At 42.7% G+C, this 18,751-nt stretch overlaps 1 protein-coding gene across 2 annotated transcripts in view; it reads right to left on the bottom strand.

Annotated features, from left to right (window-relative positions):
- Positions 1–611: 611 nt before the first annotated feature.
- The window catches only part of LOC113054775 (beta/gamma crystallin domain-containing protein 3), a 24,292-nt gene continuing 6,152 nt past the window's right edge, over positions 612–18,751 (bottom strand). For both annotated transcript variants that reach the window (XM_026220575.1, XM_026220576.1), the window contains 19 exons: positions 15,127–17,542; positions 14,489–14,533; positions 14,205–14,323; positions 13,153–13,321; positions 11,579–11,700; positions 11,141–11,267; positions 11,017–11,052; positions 10,804–10,910; positions 9,800–9,929; positions 9,139–9,248; positions 8,429–8,555; positions 8,312–8,344; positions 8,120–8,229; positions 5,616–5,742; positions 4,800–4,927; positions 4,599–4,722; positions 3,136–3,297; positions 2,604–2,763; positions 612–1,180 (listed from right to left, as the gene is read on the bottom strand). In XM_026220575.1, the coding sequence (XP_026076360.1) occupies positions 1,092–1,180; positions 2,604–2,763; positions 3,136–3,297; positions 4,599–4,722; positions 4,800–4,927; positions 5,616–5,742; positions 8,120–8,229; positions 8,312–8,344; positions 8,429–8,555; positions 9,139–9,248; positions 9,800–9,929; positions 10,804–10,910; positions 11,017–11,052; positions 11,141–11,267; positions 11,579–11,700; positions 13,153–13,321; positions 14,205–14,323; positions 14,489–14,533; positions 15,127–17,542 (4,441 nt within the window). In that variant the 3' untranslated portion in view covers positions 612–1,091. The remainder of the gene's footprint in view (positions 1,181–2,603; positions 2,764–3,135; positions 3,298–4,598; positions 4,723–4,799; positions 4,928–5,615; positions 5,743–8,119; positions 8,230–8,311; positions 8,345–8,428; positions 8,556–9,138; positions 9,249–9,799; positions 9,930–10,803; positions 10,911–11,016; positions 11,053–11,140; positions 11,268–11,578; positions 11,701–13,152; positions 13,322–14,204; positions 14,324–14,488; positions 14,534–15,126; positions 17,543–18,751) is intronic.

Raw genomic sequence — 18,751 nt, forward strand, 5'->3', positions numbered from 1 at the left:
TAAAGTGTAATTTATTTTTGTGATGCTCCGCTGTATTTTCAGCATCATTCCTCCAGTCTTCAGTGTCACATGATCTTCAGAAATCATTCTTATATTCTGATTTCTGACTATCATCAATGTTGAAAACAGTTTTGCTGCCGAAATATTATTTTAGTTTTGAATATTATTATTATTATTAGTCTCTCTGATCAGGACGAGGCCACAGAGCTGGTGGTGTTTGTGTTGCATTCTTTAAAGAACAAGAAAGAAACACGCGTAATGATGAAGATGAAGACGATGATGATGAAGAGGTCGTCTCTCAGACCAGTGCTCATGAGTCAGACCGTTCTCAGGTCTGCGCTTCTCGTCTGAAGCAGCTCCTGCAGGATGAAGATAAACTGGGACTGTGGAGTGAAGGACTGCTGCAGGTCTGGCAAACATCTGAAGCATCAGCTCGTGCTGAAGATCTGAAGATCTGAAGATCTGAAGCTCAACCGTCTGCAGCACAGCGTCCATCTTCATCAGGAACAGAACTCAGGAACTGTGTGACTAACTATAGCTGCATGCTGAATCAAACAATGTTGTGTCATCATTTACCAAATCCTGTGTGAAATATTGAAATTAACACACAATGCATTTTTACGGTTTAGATTTATTGTTGAGATTCTTTTAAAAAATGCTGCTTATAAGCGTCGCCGTACACATTATATGTTTGTGGTGCATTCACGGCTGACTCGAAACACACATTAGTGTTCCTGAAGGACTCCAGTGAAATGACTAGCTTTAGCGTAGACCATCTGAACGCTTTCGTGATGCTACAGCTCCATCAGAAGAGCTCTCTGGGACACTTTCAGGAGGATTGAAGCATGACTTCATCTGAAACATCTGCAGAACGCATGTGAGGTTTCTGCTAGTGCAAGTGCGCTGAACAAGATAAAAACACACACACAGGCTCGTTCCTCCACAGTCACAGAGCAGTTTCAAACAGTGCTAGACTGTCTTTTCCAGCAAAAGGGCCCAGAATCGATTATTGGCTTGTAGGTGAGTAGCTGAATCTGAAGGATTGGCTTTGATTTGGCTTCAGTCCCTGATATCACGTGTGTTTCTGTGCATCACAGCACGTCGATGTCCCAGGTTTGAGTGGCGCTATCAGCGTGAAGAGGACTCAGAATCAGATGATCTCTGTCCGGACCACATCCACCTGAGACACACAAGACCTTCAGATCAGAACACACTTAAAAAAACACCTAATCTTCAGTCCTATTAATGATTTGATGACACTGACACTATCGGATGAGATCAAAACTTGAACTGTCTTTCCAGCGGAATCGAATTGGTCTCATTTGGTTGTTATCTTCCTGTTTATTATAGAGAAGCTGATATGTATTCAGTGTTTCTGCTGGTTTTATGATGGCAAATTTAAGACTTAAAAGCTTTTTAACACTAATTTACCTAATGAAGAAAATATAAGTAATAAAGTGAAAGTCAAGTCAGTTTAAAAAAACTTAAGAGTTGACCAAAGTGCTTTCCATTAATAGACTTAAAACACCATTCTAACAAAGCAACATTAAATGTCATTACGTCTAAATGTAAATGTAGAGAGAACACAAAATGTCTTGTGTTAGCAACACTTCAAAGTTTGAAAGCACGTCCCACAGATCTCCATAAGTTAGTAAATATTTAACACAAAAGCTTGAATATCTCCAAACACAAGACAATGGTCTGATCACACTGCAAACAAGTGTTGGGTATTTTTGGTTTTGTTTTTCAGTGCATACTCTCCTTTGCAAATGTTAAGAACAAGATGCAAAAATGACAGATGATGAGAGATCTAAAGAAATTAGTCGAAAAGTAGTGAATTTATGATGGAAAAAAGGAACAAATATCTGCCAACGTTAATCCATACCTGACTGACAGATATTTGCTCTTACACATCTCACTTCATTTTGTGATTTGTCTTCATCATCATTTTGCATCTAAAGTAAATATAAGGATGTTTAAATCTCTGTACTGGAAAACAAGACAAAAAAACTGACAAAAATATTCAATGATATTTTTCCATTGTTTCCTATTTTTATTTTTATTTTTGAAGTGCATGCAACATTTAATGGCGTGACTTTATGAATGTAAAACTTTATGAATCTGACTTTGCTGCAGTCTGGAATTGAACTACTTGTTTCGTCTGGTCAGAGGAGAACTGACCCCAACTGAGCCTGGTTTCTCCCAAGGTTTTTTTCTCCATTCTGTCACCGATGGAGTTTCGGTTCCTTGCCGCTGTCGCCTCTGGCTTGCTTAGTTGGGGTCACTTCATCTACAGCGATATCATTGACTTGATTGCAAATAAATGCACAGACACTATTTCAACTGAACAGAGATGACATCACTGAATTCAATGATGAACTGCCTTTAACTGTCATTCTGCATTATTGACACACTGTTTTCCTAATGAATGTTGTTCAGTGCTTTGACGCAGTGTATTTTGTTTAAAGCGCTATATAAATAAAGATGATGAATTAATTTTCTGCTCTGATTTAAGTCCGTTTGAAGACCCACAGAAAAGGGTTGTAGAAAAAGCCCTAGGAACTAAAAGTGTTATTTCTGATGGAGAACGAGCTTCGTCGTACCTCTGAGGTCCAGCACCAGGCTGCGGTTCAGATGAGAGCAGATGCTCCCGTCCTCATTCAGACTCCAGCGCTGGTTGATGCGCCCGTGCTCTTCCCATAATGCCACTGGGGCTCCGGCACAGGCCTTCGCACCGATCACAGACAGACAGCCCCTCCGCGCCTGGAGAAACACACACCAGAGAGTTCTGATGCTCAACATCACACACACACACACACACGTGTTGCAGAACCTGTAAACATCAACACTGAAACTACTGTTGACAGCTGAATCGCTTTATTTCTGTGAAGCTGCTTTGAAACCATCTGTATTGTATGAAGAGCTGTAGAAATAAAAGAGACTCGAAAAACTGGTTTTCTGCAAACTGTGATGACAATATGAAACATCTAGAAGAGGAAACGTAAGGGTTACCCTAACCCAAACTTTAAAGTTCAGCTCATGCTGTGGTTTATAATTTCATTTATGTTACACTGACAGAAGTCTGTTTTTGATCAGATCCTCTGGACAGATGTGGACCGTGTTCTCCTCACTGACCGTGTTCTTCAGGAGGCCGTGGGTGAAGATCCAGCGCTGTGTGTCCAGCGAGCGGTCAGCGGGACTCAGGAAGAGTTTGGCTGGAAAGGATCCGTCTGGAAGGTTCTCGCTGGTGAGGACTGAACCCCGAGCTCGGCTCCGCAGCTGGATGTACGCTTTGGGCTGAGGACAGAGATACAGGAGTGGGATTCTGACATTACAATCCTCTTTTATCTGTTTGGTGTTTTAATTCGCATCTCATTCAGGACCAAATCTACAACGGAATTACATAACATGATCTTATCTTTACAAAAAAAAAGAAAGCACCTGAACTTTAGGAAAAGCCCACTGGTACCATAAGTTTAAACTTATAAAAAATAAAATACAAATCACATTACAACAGTGTATTGATGTATTAATAACACAAGATGAACAGTGATGTTTGATGCAGAAAAGACTCCGAACGACTAAACGCTGAAAAATAATTACAGACTCCTACAAAATATAGTGACATCAAACAAACTCATCAGAACTTGTGTTTCTGCAGCGCTGCAAATAAAAGCACAGATTTTCTAACGTTCCCTTCACAGCAGCTGCTTGGATCAGACAGGACAGGAATACGAAATCAATTTTAATTTGCTTCTATAGGGGTTTTATGATGCATTTTTCTTTCTCTTTGGAGTAGAGCTAGATCTGAAGAAGATCTGTAAAGTTGCAAAGACTAAAGTCTCAAATCCAAACAGATAAGACTCATCCACGTCCTCCTAAAACGCCTCATTCGAACACGTTCCCATGTCTATGTCACGATGTGGGAAGATTTGCATAACAGCGCCCAAATGTTTGCATAAAGATTCTCTCTGTTGCTGCCGGCGCAATTTTGTGGAGACGCTGTGTGTTTTGTTGTGAAAGTGTCTTCCAAAAGAGGACAGGACTAGAAATCGGGGCTTAAGTTGTATTTACAACACTGTTCCAGACCAGTTCAACCCAAATATTCAGATGTGTGCTGTGCATTTCAAACTTTGCAAGGACAGTCTGGCACTTCTGACTAACGGTATGCAAGTACTTTTTAATATTTAAAGAATTTGCCACTGATGATTCAAACACAGTTTTGAGCAGTGTACAGTAGAGCTTGTTTGTCGTTTCTCAGATCACAAATGCAGACATGGTTTAGTAAAACTGCATAAACACATTTCATTACACCAAATATAATGTTCTTTTTAGCAGCATCATATGACCCCTTTAATATGTTTAGAATGTTTCTATAATAAACTCCTAGATTCACTATGATCAGACGTGCTTAAGTCACTTTGGTTATGAGGAGAGCATTCATCTCGCGCTCAATAAGTGAGTTTTGTGCCACAACCATGATGTAAATCAGTAAATCTAGATCCATACAGAAGCTGTAATCAGCACAGTTCACCATTAGCTAACTGAATTGTGCCATCCTGTGAGAGCGGTCATCCAGTGATGGAGTGAAAGCTGACCTGTCTGAGAGGCTTCAACGATCCAATTGTGTCCCAGCCGCTGTGTTCGGCCCAAAGCGCATATCCTCCCGGCTGCAGCAGCATCTGCCGGCCCCTGAAGCGAGCGTATTCATACGCCACCCACCTGTGAGACGACAGCGGCGTGTGCATCACTGATTCTGAGGGAGTTTAGGCAGGAGCGTGAGGTATATGAGCTCTTACAGGCCGCTGTGGACTCTCACAGACTGGATGAAGAAGTGGCTCATATCCTCCGCGTCTGAACACAAGGAATCCTCAAGGCCTTCGAAACCGCTGAGAGAGAAGACACTCACGGACGGCTCGGCGAAACTCTGAAGGGAGCAACAAACAAACACAGCCGGGGTTGTTGTAAATTTGGTGAAGGCACATGTAAGAATTTAAAACCATCTGAATTTGAAGTTGAATGGAACACAATGCGTCAATATGCTTTCTGAATATGTATGTCTAATACATTTTTCAAATACAACTTCCTACAGATTTGACTAAAAATATATAATAATCTCTGATCCAAACACTAGAAAATGGAAATAACTTTGAATTTCTGATCACACTGAAAAAAAAATTATTTCCAGATTTCCAGTCCTGTTTTCCAGTGTCTAAAGATACATTTAGTATAGATGCGAAATACCTTAAGATATAAAGTCGTTTTTTTTCGGAGAAATTTATCAAAATGAAGCAAGTTTATGACTGAAATAAGAACAAATATCTCAGTGAGCTCAGAAAATCTACTTGAAAAAACAACTTAATTCAAAGGGAAACAAGTTTTCATTCCTCACTGGCAGATACTGTATTTGTTCTTATTTTAATCATAAACGTAATTTGGTCCAGTTTCATCTGCAGTAAATGATTCTTGATTTAAAAGATTTAAGATCTTTTAAGGCGTTACTTTGAGGAACTTTTTAAGACCTGCAGAAACCTTGCATACTAAAGTCACTACACAATGTTTATTTCTTATGTCTCCTGAAATATTGTGGTGGACGTTGGTTCTCATGGACTCACGTATGGAATGGGCTTCAAAGACTTAATGGCTGTGGATGTGCAGCCACAGGAAGTGAGATCAGGGTAATGCCCCTCCCCCAGGATATACTGGTTACCAGAGTAACACTCCTCATCGAACAGCAGCCAACTATAAGAGAGAGAAACCATTTTTTTTAATTTCAATACACCTTTATCCATTTAAAACAGTTTTCGACAACACAGTAACCTGTATCCAAAAGAAAATGTGACTTCACTCAAAAGAGTCCCAAAATATAAAACATTTTTAAAACATCACATGCTAGTGAACTCTTCTACATTAAATGTAGTCCTATAGAATTCGAAATCTACTTTCAATCTGGCTTTCACAGGAGCCATTTTTTGCATGACCTAATATAAAATTTAACAACTGACATTTCACTCTCTACTTCTGAAAACCAGAAGAAACAAATGCTTAGAAAACGTCTCTCCAAACATCATAACCAACTAAATAAAGAACCCAGTCTGTCACAATCCAAATAGCAAACACAAAGGCCAATTATCACGTATATTGGGATTAATAACAGAAATAGAAGCATTGGCAGCCACAACACCATGAAGGATTCTCCGCTGTAAATCTCAGACCTTCTTCGTCGTCTGTGGTTTGTTTATGGCTCTCCACACCGGTCTGATCTCACCGTCAAGCCAAAGGAGCTCTCCAAGGAGTACCAACTCTACCATTTAGTTTAACCCCTTAACTCTCACTCACATTTTTGAACATAGACTTTGTAGTGCACGATCCAAAGTTAAATTTGAATAATTCATTAATAAAAACATTTTGTAACTTGATATTGATGTACCATTTACATGGTAATGCATAGTCTGTTTTTAAAATGAGTTTTAAAGGACAAATTTGGAGATTTTAAATTTTCAGTTGATATATAACTTCTGAAGATTTCTAGAATGTGATCGAGAAAAAGACAACAACGCAACATCCTTTTATGATGTAGATTTTTGAGGGTACACTCTTGTCATAAATTAATTGATAACTTTTTCTACATCACTTTTAACAAAAAACATTGGTAAAATACATATTTGGGAGTCTTAGACCTTTCCAACAATATATAGTTTGTCAAGATTAGATTAGATTTAATTGTAATATAGTGAAGTAAATGTAGGCGACCCACAGAGGGGACAGGTTTTAACCCCTTGACAAACAGTTACTGGTAAGAGTCTCTCTAACCTCTAACAATTGACCAGTACAGTCTCTAAAATCAGGAAAAATGGTCAATGCAAGAAAAAGATCATCACTGATTGTTGCAGCACATTTTCCCCAGTTAACCTTAGCAGAGGACAATTAATACACCGAAATGATTCACATTTTATACAAGGTAGTTAATATCTTATTCTTTCTTTACAATGACAACAACATCGCTGGCATATGCAGATCATATAAAAACACTTTCACACAGATCGTCTCACTTTGTGTTGGAGAGGCTCTATGGCCAGGAAGTACATCACGCCAGATGATGAAGATCCTTAAAGAGAGCACTCCAACCACCGCTGATCTTTCACATCCTCTCCATGTCACTGTACAAGACTCCAGTCATGTTCATAAGAACAGAGCTCAACCCAAACGCCACAAATACTGATGTTCAACTCTGTCAAAAGCTGTAATCTATTGAAATCAGACAAATTTTACAGCCCAATGAATTGGAGAGGAACAAATTACCATTAATTAAAATAATGAAATCAGATATCAAACTATTGGGAGTCTGGTCAACATGAAAGTTTCTTGGTCCAAAATGCAGCAGCAAGAGTTCTTACTAGAACCAGGAAGTATGACCATATTAGCCCGGTCCTGTCCACACTGCACTGGCTCCCTATCAAACATCGTATAGATTTTAAAATATTGCTTATTACTTATAAAGCCCTGAATGGTTTTGCACCTCAGTATTTGAATGAGCTCCTTTTACATTATACTCCTCTACGTCCGCTACGTTCTCAAAACTCAGGCAATTTGATAATACCTAGAATATCAAAATCAACTGATTCAGATGGTCCTGAAGCTGCAAAAACAAACTAATACGATTAACAACATCCAGCATCAGGACTCTGAAATATCCATCCACACAATTTGGCCCAAGCAAATTACAAAAGCACAAAAAAATACTGACTAACTGGAAATACAGAGCAGAAAAACAAAGTAAACTTGAATGTTATTTGGCCTTAAACAGAGATTACACAACTGCAGAATATCTGAATACAGTGAAAGGGTGTAAATGAAGAAGACAGACGACGAGGTGTGTATATATATATATACACTGTATATATCTGTTTTTAGATTCAATGTAAACACCATGCTTTGGCAATATATTGTAGCAATTGTCATGCCAATAAAGCACATATTGAATTGAACTGAATTGATTTGAGAGAGAGAGAGAGAGAGAGAGAGACAGAGAGAGAGAGAGGGCTGAAGGACTGCAGCTGAATGTGTGTGTTTATAGCTATAGGGTTAGATGTTAGAGTTAGATGTTGTCGACTCTCACCTTCCTCGGATCACCCTCAGTGACGCCACACCAGGAACAGCACAGTCAGGAACGCCGCTCTCAAACTCTCGGCTCTGGCCGCTGTACTGCGTCTGGCAGTAAACACGCAGCTGCGCTCACAGAGAAACACATTAGCAGCACACACCGGGACTCCATGCTTGTATGATAGAGGCACACAAGATGTAAACATACCAAAAACTTTGGTTCCGCGATCCGACAGACTTCCTGTGGTGAAGATAAGAGGAATGAGAGCGAGTCATGAGCTCAAACACAAAAGCACTCACTCTTATCAGGAAGAGAAGCATTCACCCTGTGAATGGGCCGCAGTGACCGCGCTGAGCTCCGTCCATCACCCCAGTCCAGCAGCCCCGGATAATGACCTTTCTCTAGAACATACTGCTGTCCAGTGAAACACCTCTCGCTGTACGCAACCCACCTGAAACACACACAACTCTCTCTGTTAAGGGCTGTCCACATTTATACCTGTAAGCTCTTCATAACGGTTTAAACTCTGAGTTTAAGATCAAGCCGAATGAAACTCTGCTGATCCAGTGGATCAGGTCCTTCAGACTAAGTATGTGTGTTTGCAGGGCTCTTAGTAGCGGTGTTTAGCGTGGCATCAGGACACATCACAGGAAGTTCCTGTCGTGCTGCCGTACTCTGAAGCAGGAGCTGATTTAGTCCAAAAGATGTTGCTATAATTAAACTCGTTCCATCTCCTGTGCTGTGAACACATCAAAAAGTGTCTATTTCTGCCAGCAGTTATAGGAACTATATCGATAACTATAACATTTTAATAATCGCTCTAACTCAAAGAATATAGTGACATCCACAGCACTAACATAATGATAACTATATTGTTAGAATCACTTACAGAAGGTTAATGATTCTGACCAATCCACTCAACTTTAATGAGCTTGAGTATTTAGAGCAACAGATGACTAAACTGCAGCTCGTGTTTATAATAAACTAAGTTCTGGCGTGAGCGCTGATATAGTTCTGTCTGTGGATGAACTCACGCTCCGCTCTTCACACAGAGGCCGTGGATCTCCTGCAGATCAGGGATCTCCTGATGAACATCCATGTCCTCATCAGACATCTTCAGAGTCACAGCCGGCTCCAGGAAATCCTGAGAGAAAGACCAACACTTCCACTACAGCCGCATCAGCAAACCCACGCTTACATCTACTCTAATGACTACAGAGCACTTCTCTCATCCTCATCTCCTCATTTTTAATTATAAAATAGTTCAGCGTTATCTAGTGCAATAATTCTGAGCTGACTAAATAACAGGCTTTTCTTCAGGTTTTATTAAGATACATTTATAACTTTTTAAAGACCCTTTTAAGACTTAGTATACTTGTATTAGCATTAGCAACACTTCAAAGTTAGAAAACACAACTTCTGAATCCTACATATATAAAATAACCTGTAATTCATTTTACAAAAAAAAAAAAAAAAAACCTATAATATAGAAATCACTTTTAGTGTAGCTTCAGATCATACTGCAAACAAGATCTTTATCCTCAGTATCCTTGTTTTCCAGTCTGAAGTGTCTTACATCAAAATATATTTACTGGAGAAGTAAAATGATTTGAAGTCTTGATTTAGAAGAAATTGATCAAAATGAAGTGAATTTATGATTGCAATGAAAATCAAGCAGAGATGAGGACGTCTCACGGTCTGAACGCAGCGCAGCGACTGGATCCACCGCTCCGTCCCGCCGAACAGACGAGAACAGTCTGTGTATTCACCCTCCTCCAGCACACACTGATGACCTCTGAACCCTTCACTGGAGAACGCCACCCATCTAACACACACACACACACACACACACACATCAGGGGGTCACGCACCGGACGAGATCATGTCTAAGACAATTCACAGATATCAGCAAAAACAGTTCATCAAATCACCAAACCAGAATGAACTTAGCTGTGTCATTGAGTTTAAAAATACGGTACAGTATTTGGCAAAACAGAGCAAACGGGACGAGAAAGTGCAGTCTAGAACACTGTAGCTCTCTATCTAAAGAATATGGATTTTATTCAAACCACAGAAAGACAAACACTTTGCTGAAAGCAGCAGGATTTTGAACAGCGTCCTGAGTCGCTGCGGTCGGTCGCCGGTGTGTGAACACTCATAGAAAACATTGTGTCTGAATTTTGAGGACGTCTCGACCCGATTAAAGGGACACATGCACCAGATGAGAAGCTCTGCATCACACCTCCAACACTCAAACACACTGTTTTCTATGAGTGTTAACACACCTATTGAATTACGCGACAAGCATTAAATGCACATTCTGACTTCACTCTAGACTGGAAGATTCAGCATTTTTAGCAAATAGTCAGCATATAGTCTGTACATGAGATGCCCAAAAGCATAACTACATCTCATTTTAGTTCTATTTTTTGCACTGAAATTTACAACAAAAAAAACCAGTGGAAATGATTTTATTATATTTATATTTTTATTATATCATTTACTTTTGGACATCGATCAGGTTTTAGGCCCTCGGGTGCCTCTGATGCATTATATAAAGATAAATAATAAGACAGATACTGTGTGCTTTTGGTGATTAGATTTACTGTTTTGAACAGACGCATCCGGTGTGTGACCGGAGTCAGAGAGGAACAACACCATGTCTGTGAAAGTATGCCATGATGCCATGAGACACGCACATCCCACCCGTGACCCGCAGAGACGCCGCGGTGTTCGTCAGACGGGGAGCGTGATCCAGCAGCTCCCTGAACCCACCCTGGAACCACGGCTTCTCAAACACCACCACCTACACCAGACACACAGCAATCACATCCACTGATCTGAGAACAGCTCTGAAGCTCATCCGAGTGTGTGTGTGTGTGTGTGTGTGTGTGTGTGTGTGTCTTCCTCACCTTCGGGTCCAGCGGTCTGCTCACCTGCAGCCCACCCTGCGTCAGGAACACTCACATCAGATCAAACTAGCGTAATGCTTACAGAGAGCAGTGTGTGTGAGGTCGGGAAGCACTACCTACGTACCATTGCTAACGGCCGGAGACTCTTGACGCAGGACAGGAGGGAATTCTGGAGAAGCGGCGTGACTCTCCCGTCAGTTTCCAGAACGGCGGATCTGCCGCTGAATCCAGGCTGCTCATAAACCAACCAGCTACGCTCACATTCAGGGAACAAGGACAAAACACATATAAACCAGAGCCAGCGCAGCACCGGCTGACAAGCAGACATGACCTTTGGTAATAATTACAGCAAACCTGGCGTCAGTTCTTCATTCGACAGGTCCCAGATCTTTTAATCCTGATAACTAATCTCTGGCTAATGTGGTTCTTCGAAAAAATGTGTGTATTTGATTAAAATATCTGGATTAAGTTGTCTGAGATGTTCACTGGAAAGTAAAGATATATCGCTACTCGAAATCGTGATCAGCGGTGCTGTGTCTGGTGTGATGTGAGCGTCTCCTACCATCCGGTCCTGACGCAGAGGTCAGAGAGGAGCACCGGAGCACCGGTCAGGTCTGATGCAGAATGAAGACGGACCGTCTGAGACGAGCTGGGATACAGATGGATCTCTGGAACACTGCCATCCTGCACACAAGAACACCAGACGCTTCATTAAGCTGCTGACTGAAGAAAACACGAGTGAGAAATCCAGCTCATGAACACAGAGTAAACACATGCTCTCAATGTCAAATGCAGAAATGTTAATCCATGCATTTATGACCTCAAGGTTAGATTATTGTAATCCGTTAAAGGATTTTTAGGCTGCATTAATTAGGTAAACCGGAACCAGAAACACTTCACATAACACCCTATGTACTTGCTACATCATTAGAAGAATGGCATCTACGCTAATATTTGTCTGTTTCTCTCTTGTTCCGAGGTCACTGTAGCCACCAGATCCAGTCTGTGTCCAGATCAGAGGGTCACTGCAGTCACCCGGATCCAGTACGTATCCAGACCAGATGGTGGATCAGCACCTAGAAAGGACCTCTACTGCCCTGAAAGACAGCGGAGACCAGGACAACTAGAGCCCAGATACAGATCCCCTGTAAAGACCTTGTCTCAGAGGAGCACCAGGACAAGACCACAGGAAACAGATGATTCTTCTGCACAATCTGACTTTGCTGCAGGCTGGAATTGAACTACTGGTTTCGTCTGGTCAGAGGAGAACTGACCCCCAACTGAGCCTGGTTTCTCCCAAGGTTTTTTCCTCCATTCTGTCACCGATGGAGAGAAGATGCTCCAAAAAACGCTGAAAATGAAGTGTATTTGCGCATCTTCTCTATTAACAACGGCTCTGTGTAGTAACAGCTGCTCTATGTGAAATCAGGCACCTGATGGAATTAACCGCTGATTAGAGAACCGCTTTACTGACGAGATGCGCATAAAGATCGGCCGATCGTGATCGGAGCACCCCTATTGTTCAGTTGCTTTGACGCAATGTATTTTGTTTAAAGCGCTCTATAAATAAAGGTGACTTGACTTTTTTAACCCCTCTTGAGCTGCTGATCCAATTCACACAGAATGAGGTGAGTACCAACTATAGACCAACAAGACAAAACACAGCAGAAGAAAACAGATGCAACAAATCATTATAAAGATATAACCAGAGACGTATACTCATATTACTCTTGCGCTGTATTTCTTTTCAGTTTGGGTGAAAAATGCCAAATTGTTCATTTTGATTTGTTTAATAATTATTTAATTAATTTTGATTATTTTGAACTGACTTGAGCTGAATATGCACACTACTGTCACTGATTCTGTTATGTTCTTGTTTATTACTGTGAAGCTGCTTTGAAACTATAAATACAGGATAACTAGAGTTTTGAGAGCATCCACCACAAGGTGGTGCTATAAGCCATTCAGTTTTATTCATTGACGTTTGTTGATGGACATAATTCTCAGAAGAGTGCTGCAGATCACAGCCGTGTTTCAGTGCTGCTACAATCCGTGTAAAGAAACATTTCCAGAACAGGGTTTCTTATACATAAAGTAAATGCACACTAGCTCACACACCACAGAAACTCCTGATACCTTCAGCAGCGTCCTGATGGAGCCCACCGTCAGCGCGTCACTGACATCAGTCCTGCAGGGCTCACTGGTCTCCTTCAGGTCCTGCTGAGATCCTCCGCTGGTCACAGTCTGACCCTCCTCCAGAAGAACACATGAGCCACGGAACCACGAGTCCACATACAGCAGCCAACTGAACACACAGCGTTTGAACATCCATCAACACTTCATAAGCAGTTTTCTGGTGTGTGTGAGAGCAGAAAAACATCTCACACACATAGCACTTCAAGGACATTGCCATGGAGACCAACAGAGTCTCAGGCCCTGTTTACACAGTTTTAAAATGACTTTAAAATGATCATCTACACTTGCGTTTTTTAAATCTAAGGTGTAACTGTAGCAAAACTTATGCATTTCATGACAAAAATGCACCAGTGTAAACTTAGCCTCAGACTCTGTCTGATCTAAACACAGAAGTGAACAGGAAGTGGTTGAACACCAATCATTAAGAAATTCACACACAGGACAGGAACGCCACAGAACTCAACAAAAATTAAGCTGAACAAATATCTCATGTAAAAAAATTTGCACAGACTCAGCATGTGCGTGATGCCAATATTTTATAGATAAACTCTCTGGATCAAATCAGCCTTCTGTCCACTGCACCAGTACAATTTCACTGGACAAGTTCATGAAAAATAAAGTGAAAAACATCCCTCATGTATATGAATAATGGAGAACACAGGCGAGTCGTGTACATGCATTAGCAAAACGACATCGCAAAAGCTTTTAGTGCTCAGAAAAATGGAAGCACAATCACTTCATCTATTAGATATGATCTACAGCACACACACACACACACACACACACACAGTCTCTCTCTGAGAACCAATGGGAGTCCAGACACAAAATTATCATATGAGCTCATTTCTTGTACAACAACACAACTGGACTGTAACGACTCTAATCCATAAAAAAAGTCATTCCCAACTCATCTCTGACTCGACCAGGAAAGTTTCTGTCTGTCAGCTGTGTGTGTGTGAGGATTATTATCTGATAAAGGTAAACATGATTACCATCCTCTCAGCGCGTGAAGCGTTCCTCTGTGAGCAAACAGATCCCTCCCAGCATCCTCCACGTCATCACAGATGTCTCTCCTCTGAGCGCTCAGAGACTGACTCTCGTAGACCAGCACCTGCGCTCATCACGAAACATCAGCGACGTTAGAGTTAGAGCCCTTCTTTTACTGATTCGAAGCCCCACTGGGCAATACAAAGGAAATGCAAAAAGCTGTTCAGAGACTGAAGGACTCAAACTAAACAGACAACCATTCGTGTAAGATGAGTAGAGTTGAACTTACTGCTGCAGGTCTAGCGTTGACCTTTCCGAACCCTCCGATCTCTCCCTGCGAGGACATGAATGATTAAAAGCTTGTTAACATAAATATAAATCACATTTCATTCTAGACTAGAGAGAAGCAAACTCTGGCTCTGCTCTTTCATCCGCCGGTGAGGCAGGGAGCCCAGAATGAGTGATTGATTGTTACATAAACAGTTTATTATGTCAGAATTAGAATGTACTCCAAAATATCGCCAGGGTCACATTTATCTCTTATACCCTTGTTGTGGATTGAGGGAAACAAAAATACATGTGTTATTTACTTTACATTATTTCTGGATGAAAAGGTCAAACGTGACTTCACCAGGACCATCATGTATACTTCTACATACAGTACGGATACACATGTAGTACAGTAGTATCTGAGTGTCAATTTGTCATACACATACTACACAGCCCCTCACAGGCCCTTGAGTCAAAAAGTTTGCCCACCCCTGTTCTAGACCATAGGTCTCCAACCGTGCTCCTGGAGAGCCACTGTCCTGCAGAGTTCGATCTAACACACCTGAAGGAGTGAACAAGGACCAGGCCAGGTGTGCTGGAGCAGGTCAGAAATAGACTCTGCAGGACAGTGTTTCTCCAGGAGCAGACTCTGCTTACCGTGACCGTCGTGTTGCCTGCACTACGACACACAATCTGTTTAGAGTCTTCCGGTTCTTCATCACCTGATGGCAGTATTCCAGATTTCAAGTACTGATAAAAAGGTGTATTGGTGTTCTTCCCAATATTTAACAGTGTGCCATCACATTCCCGTTCCTCCTGTATTCTATCCGGAGTGTCATGAGCAGTCTCATGCTCAGGTTTGGCCTCAATGAGCTGGCGGCTCTGTGGGATGCTGGAGTCCTCATCATCGTCCTCACTGTCATCTCGGCTCGGCGCTGCATGGACGGACTGCTCGACTGAACTGTAGACCACACTGGATTGAAGCTTCTCGCTGACTGACTGCAGGAGGGAAAGGATGGACGAGGCCGGCTGCTCCACGCTCCTCTGCTCCTCTTCTGTCACTGGAGGAACCTGCAGAGTCTGCTGCCCTGAAGCCTCCTCTCGGCCGAACTCCTCCTCGTAGATAGGAGACAGGGAGAAGGGGTATGCTTTGGCTCGACGTGTGCTGGGACTGTGAATGGGCCCCATGTCGTTCACGAACACCATGTCACTTTCTTCCTCCTCACTGATGATGGCGAAGCCTCCGTCGAGCTGGTGGAGGTCAAGATCGTGAGAGCGGGAGTGTTGGGGAACGACAGCTGCGGTCCTGCTGGAGCTGTCCACAGGGTCAAGGTGAATTCTACGACCTGAAACTGACACGAGTGACGTTCCAGCATCTGCTTGGTTCACGCTGAAATGCTCCTTGAGTGTAGCAGGGCTCAGGCTTTGGTCGTCGGTGACATCGCAGCGAAACGCTTGGACCGTGGCCCACTGAGAAGGATGGTCCACTTCAGTCACGGATGGCAGGACACGTGAATCTATTCCAGCCTGAGAGACTCGGCAGATCTGTTCCTGCTCATCACTGCATTCTGTCTTCTCAGGAGTATGGCTTTGTGTGATCTCTGACATCATATCTGCATCCGCTGTGTCAGATACAAGACTGTGGCTAACGGGGTCTGACTTCCCCATTACACTGAGAGTTTGGCTTTGTTGAAGACTCTCCTGATGTGCTGATGGAGCCGTGCCAGAAGTGCCACTGGAACCATTCAGGCTGAGTTGACAGTTATTGCTCATTGCATTGTCTTTGGCTGTACCCTGAGGTCTCTTTTCCCCTCTTACCCACTCCGCTTCACATACGGAAACATCACGCGTGTGCTGCTCCCGCCAGAGAGACTCCTCTGACAAGAGCTTGATGTCTGTTTTATGGAGACTGTGGAGATTAGGGGATAATGGCTCATCAGCAGCAGCACTGAGCACAGAGTTTCTCCCGCTGCTCTTACGGGACGCGGTTCCATCCAAATTCTTTTCTTCAAAGAGATATTCCAGAGCATCCTGATTCTCATTCTGAGATCCGACTGGAGCGCTGGCAGTGGTGACGTCAGAGGCCACGCCCACAACGCACCTGATGTCCGTGTCGGAGCCAGCGATGGACTCGTATCCTGAGGAGGGCGGGGACCTGCTGCAGTCCACAAGGCTACAACTCCCTGCTAGCGTTTCCTCCAGAACAGCAGACAGCACCTGGTCCGTCAACACCACACCAAACTGACGCTCTGCATTAGTGCCTCCATCTCCACAGCCTTCTGACCCTTCACACAGCACCGCCTCCGAGCCTTTGTTAGGGTCACAGGTCAACATGACCTCATGCTCCGTCTCGGACGCTTCCATCTTATGCAGGGCAGCGAGGGCATTTGTCAGGATGCTATCCACCATCTTTTTAGACTCCAATTGCAGAACTTTGTCATCCATCCCAAAATCCACCACAGTCTGTTTCAGCTCAAACTCCTCCAGGGTCCAGCACGCCTGAGAGCCAGGGACTAGATCATCTGTTCTGTCTACAGTTAAAGCTGGCTCTGAGCTCTGAGTTTGGTGATGGTCTGTGTTGGTGTCTGAAGCGGTCAGATCAGCGTTGTCCTCTGATAGCGTCTGTGGCGTAGAGCTCAGAGCGAGATGCACCTGTCCTCTGTTCACTGGATCCTTTGGATGAGGATGTGTTTGGGATGGAGTTAGTTCAGATTCAACAGCTGGAACCCGGTCTGATAAGACACTCTGAGCCAACGTGTCCTGGGAAGGAGATGCTTGATTCACAGCTGTGGGATATTCCTGACTCTCAGTGCTCATGGTGTTTACAGCACACGAGGAGATCTCACTGTCCTCATGGCCGTCGGGTTGTGTAGCCTCTTCTCCCTCAGAGATGGGCGAATGAAGTTCGACCCGATGCTTCTTCTTTGGTTTCCGGACTTCCCTCGATCCACGGTACGTGCCGTAAGTCACTACAGGAGGACAGGCTAGATCAAACCGTCTCCTGTCCTCCAAGCTCTCTTTGGCATCGATGTTTACAGCATCACGTCTGTCCTCCTCAGACTGCTCCTCCGAACTGTGGAGGGAACACAGAAGAAAAGATGAAACAAAGCTTGCATTTTAGGACAACTTACACAACTTAACACTCAAGATCCATTAATGCACACCCTCGTGACGCTTGAAGCACTCTCTGTCTCACATGGCTGTTATGTAAAAGCAGAAAGTAAAACAACAGTTCCAGAAAATCCTCATTAAATATTCATAAGCAGCATATACACAAAAGCACCCAGTGCCTGTAAGCGCAGTACAGAAAGCCCTCATAGCATTCATCTCACGTGACCAAACATCCAGAAAGCACTGCTGATGTACAGTCAGAGAAACAGCAGACAAGCAGCTCAGAAGATGCTCAAATAAAGACTGAAGGTCAAGGTCCTTTTCTTTAGACACATATAAAAACAAGACATAAACAAGATATAAAGACATTGTCCCAAAGCACTGTACTATGCAAACAAATAAAAAAAATACAAGGCTAACTCAATTGAGATTTAAGACAGAACACGCAAATGAAACAAAGGAGCTCTCGTGAAAGGACAGAGACATATGGGAGTGTAACATAAATAAATGCAGAGTGAAAAGTGAAAGCGGTAAATACAATACAATCCAGAGCTCATTCTACAGCCATGCCAATATAACCATCTGAGAGAGAGAGAGAGAGAGAGAGAGAGAGAGAGAGAGAGAATGAATGTCATGAATTTGAAAAATGGGACGGGAATCTGATTAAAGCCCTGCATGCGGAGTTCTGTAAGAGTCTCCTCAGAGTCCAGAGGAACACTACAAACAACGCATGCAAGGCAGAATTAGGCCAATACCATTCTGGAAACACCTAAAAATTAGCCACCCATTAGCCACTCTTACCATTTCAGTAGAATATTTCCCAGCAGGCCTTCCAAATCTCTAACAAGACACTTGGATCTAATGCCTACTGTGATATAAATACAATTTAAAAATAAGAAGTGTCAGCTCAAGACAATGAAAGAACTGAGGCTTTCTATTCTTGGACTGAGACAGACGGGTTTCATGAGCGGCTCTTCAGCAGTCTTCTGTTTCTAATCTTCCAAGAAGAGATGGTGCATTTAGTGACACGTCTAATTATTCTAATTAGTCTAATTATGGGAAGTCGTGGCCTAATGGTTAGAGGGTTGGACTCCCAATCGAAGGGTTGTGGGTTCTAGTCTCGGTCCGGACGGAATTGTGGGTGGAGGGAGTGCATGAACAGTTTTCTCTC

This window comes from Carassius auratus, chromosome 35 (genome assembly GCF_003368295.1).
Source record: "Carassius auratus strain Wakin chromosome 35, ASM336829v1, whole genome shotgun sequence".
Taxonomy (NCBI): Eukaryota; Metazoa; Chordata; class Actinopteri; order Cypriniformes; family Cyprinidae; genus Carassius; species Carassius auratus.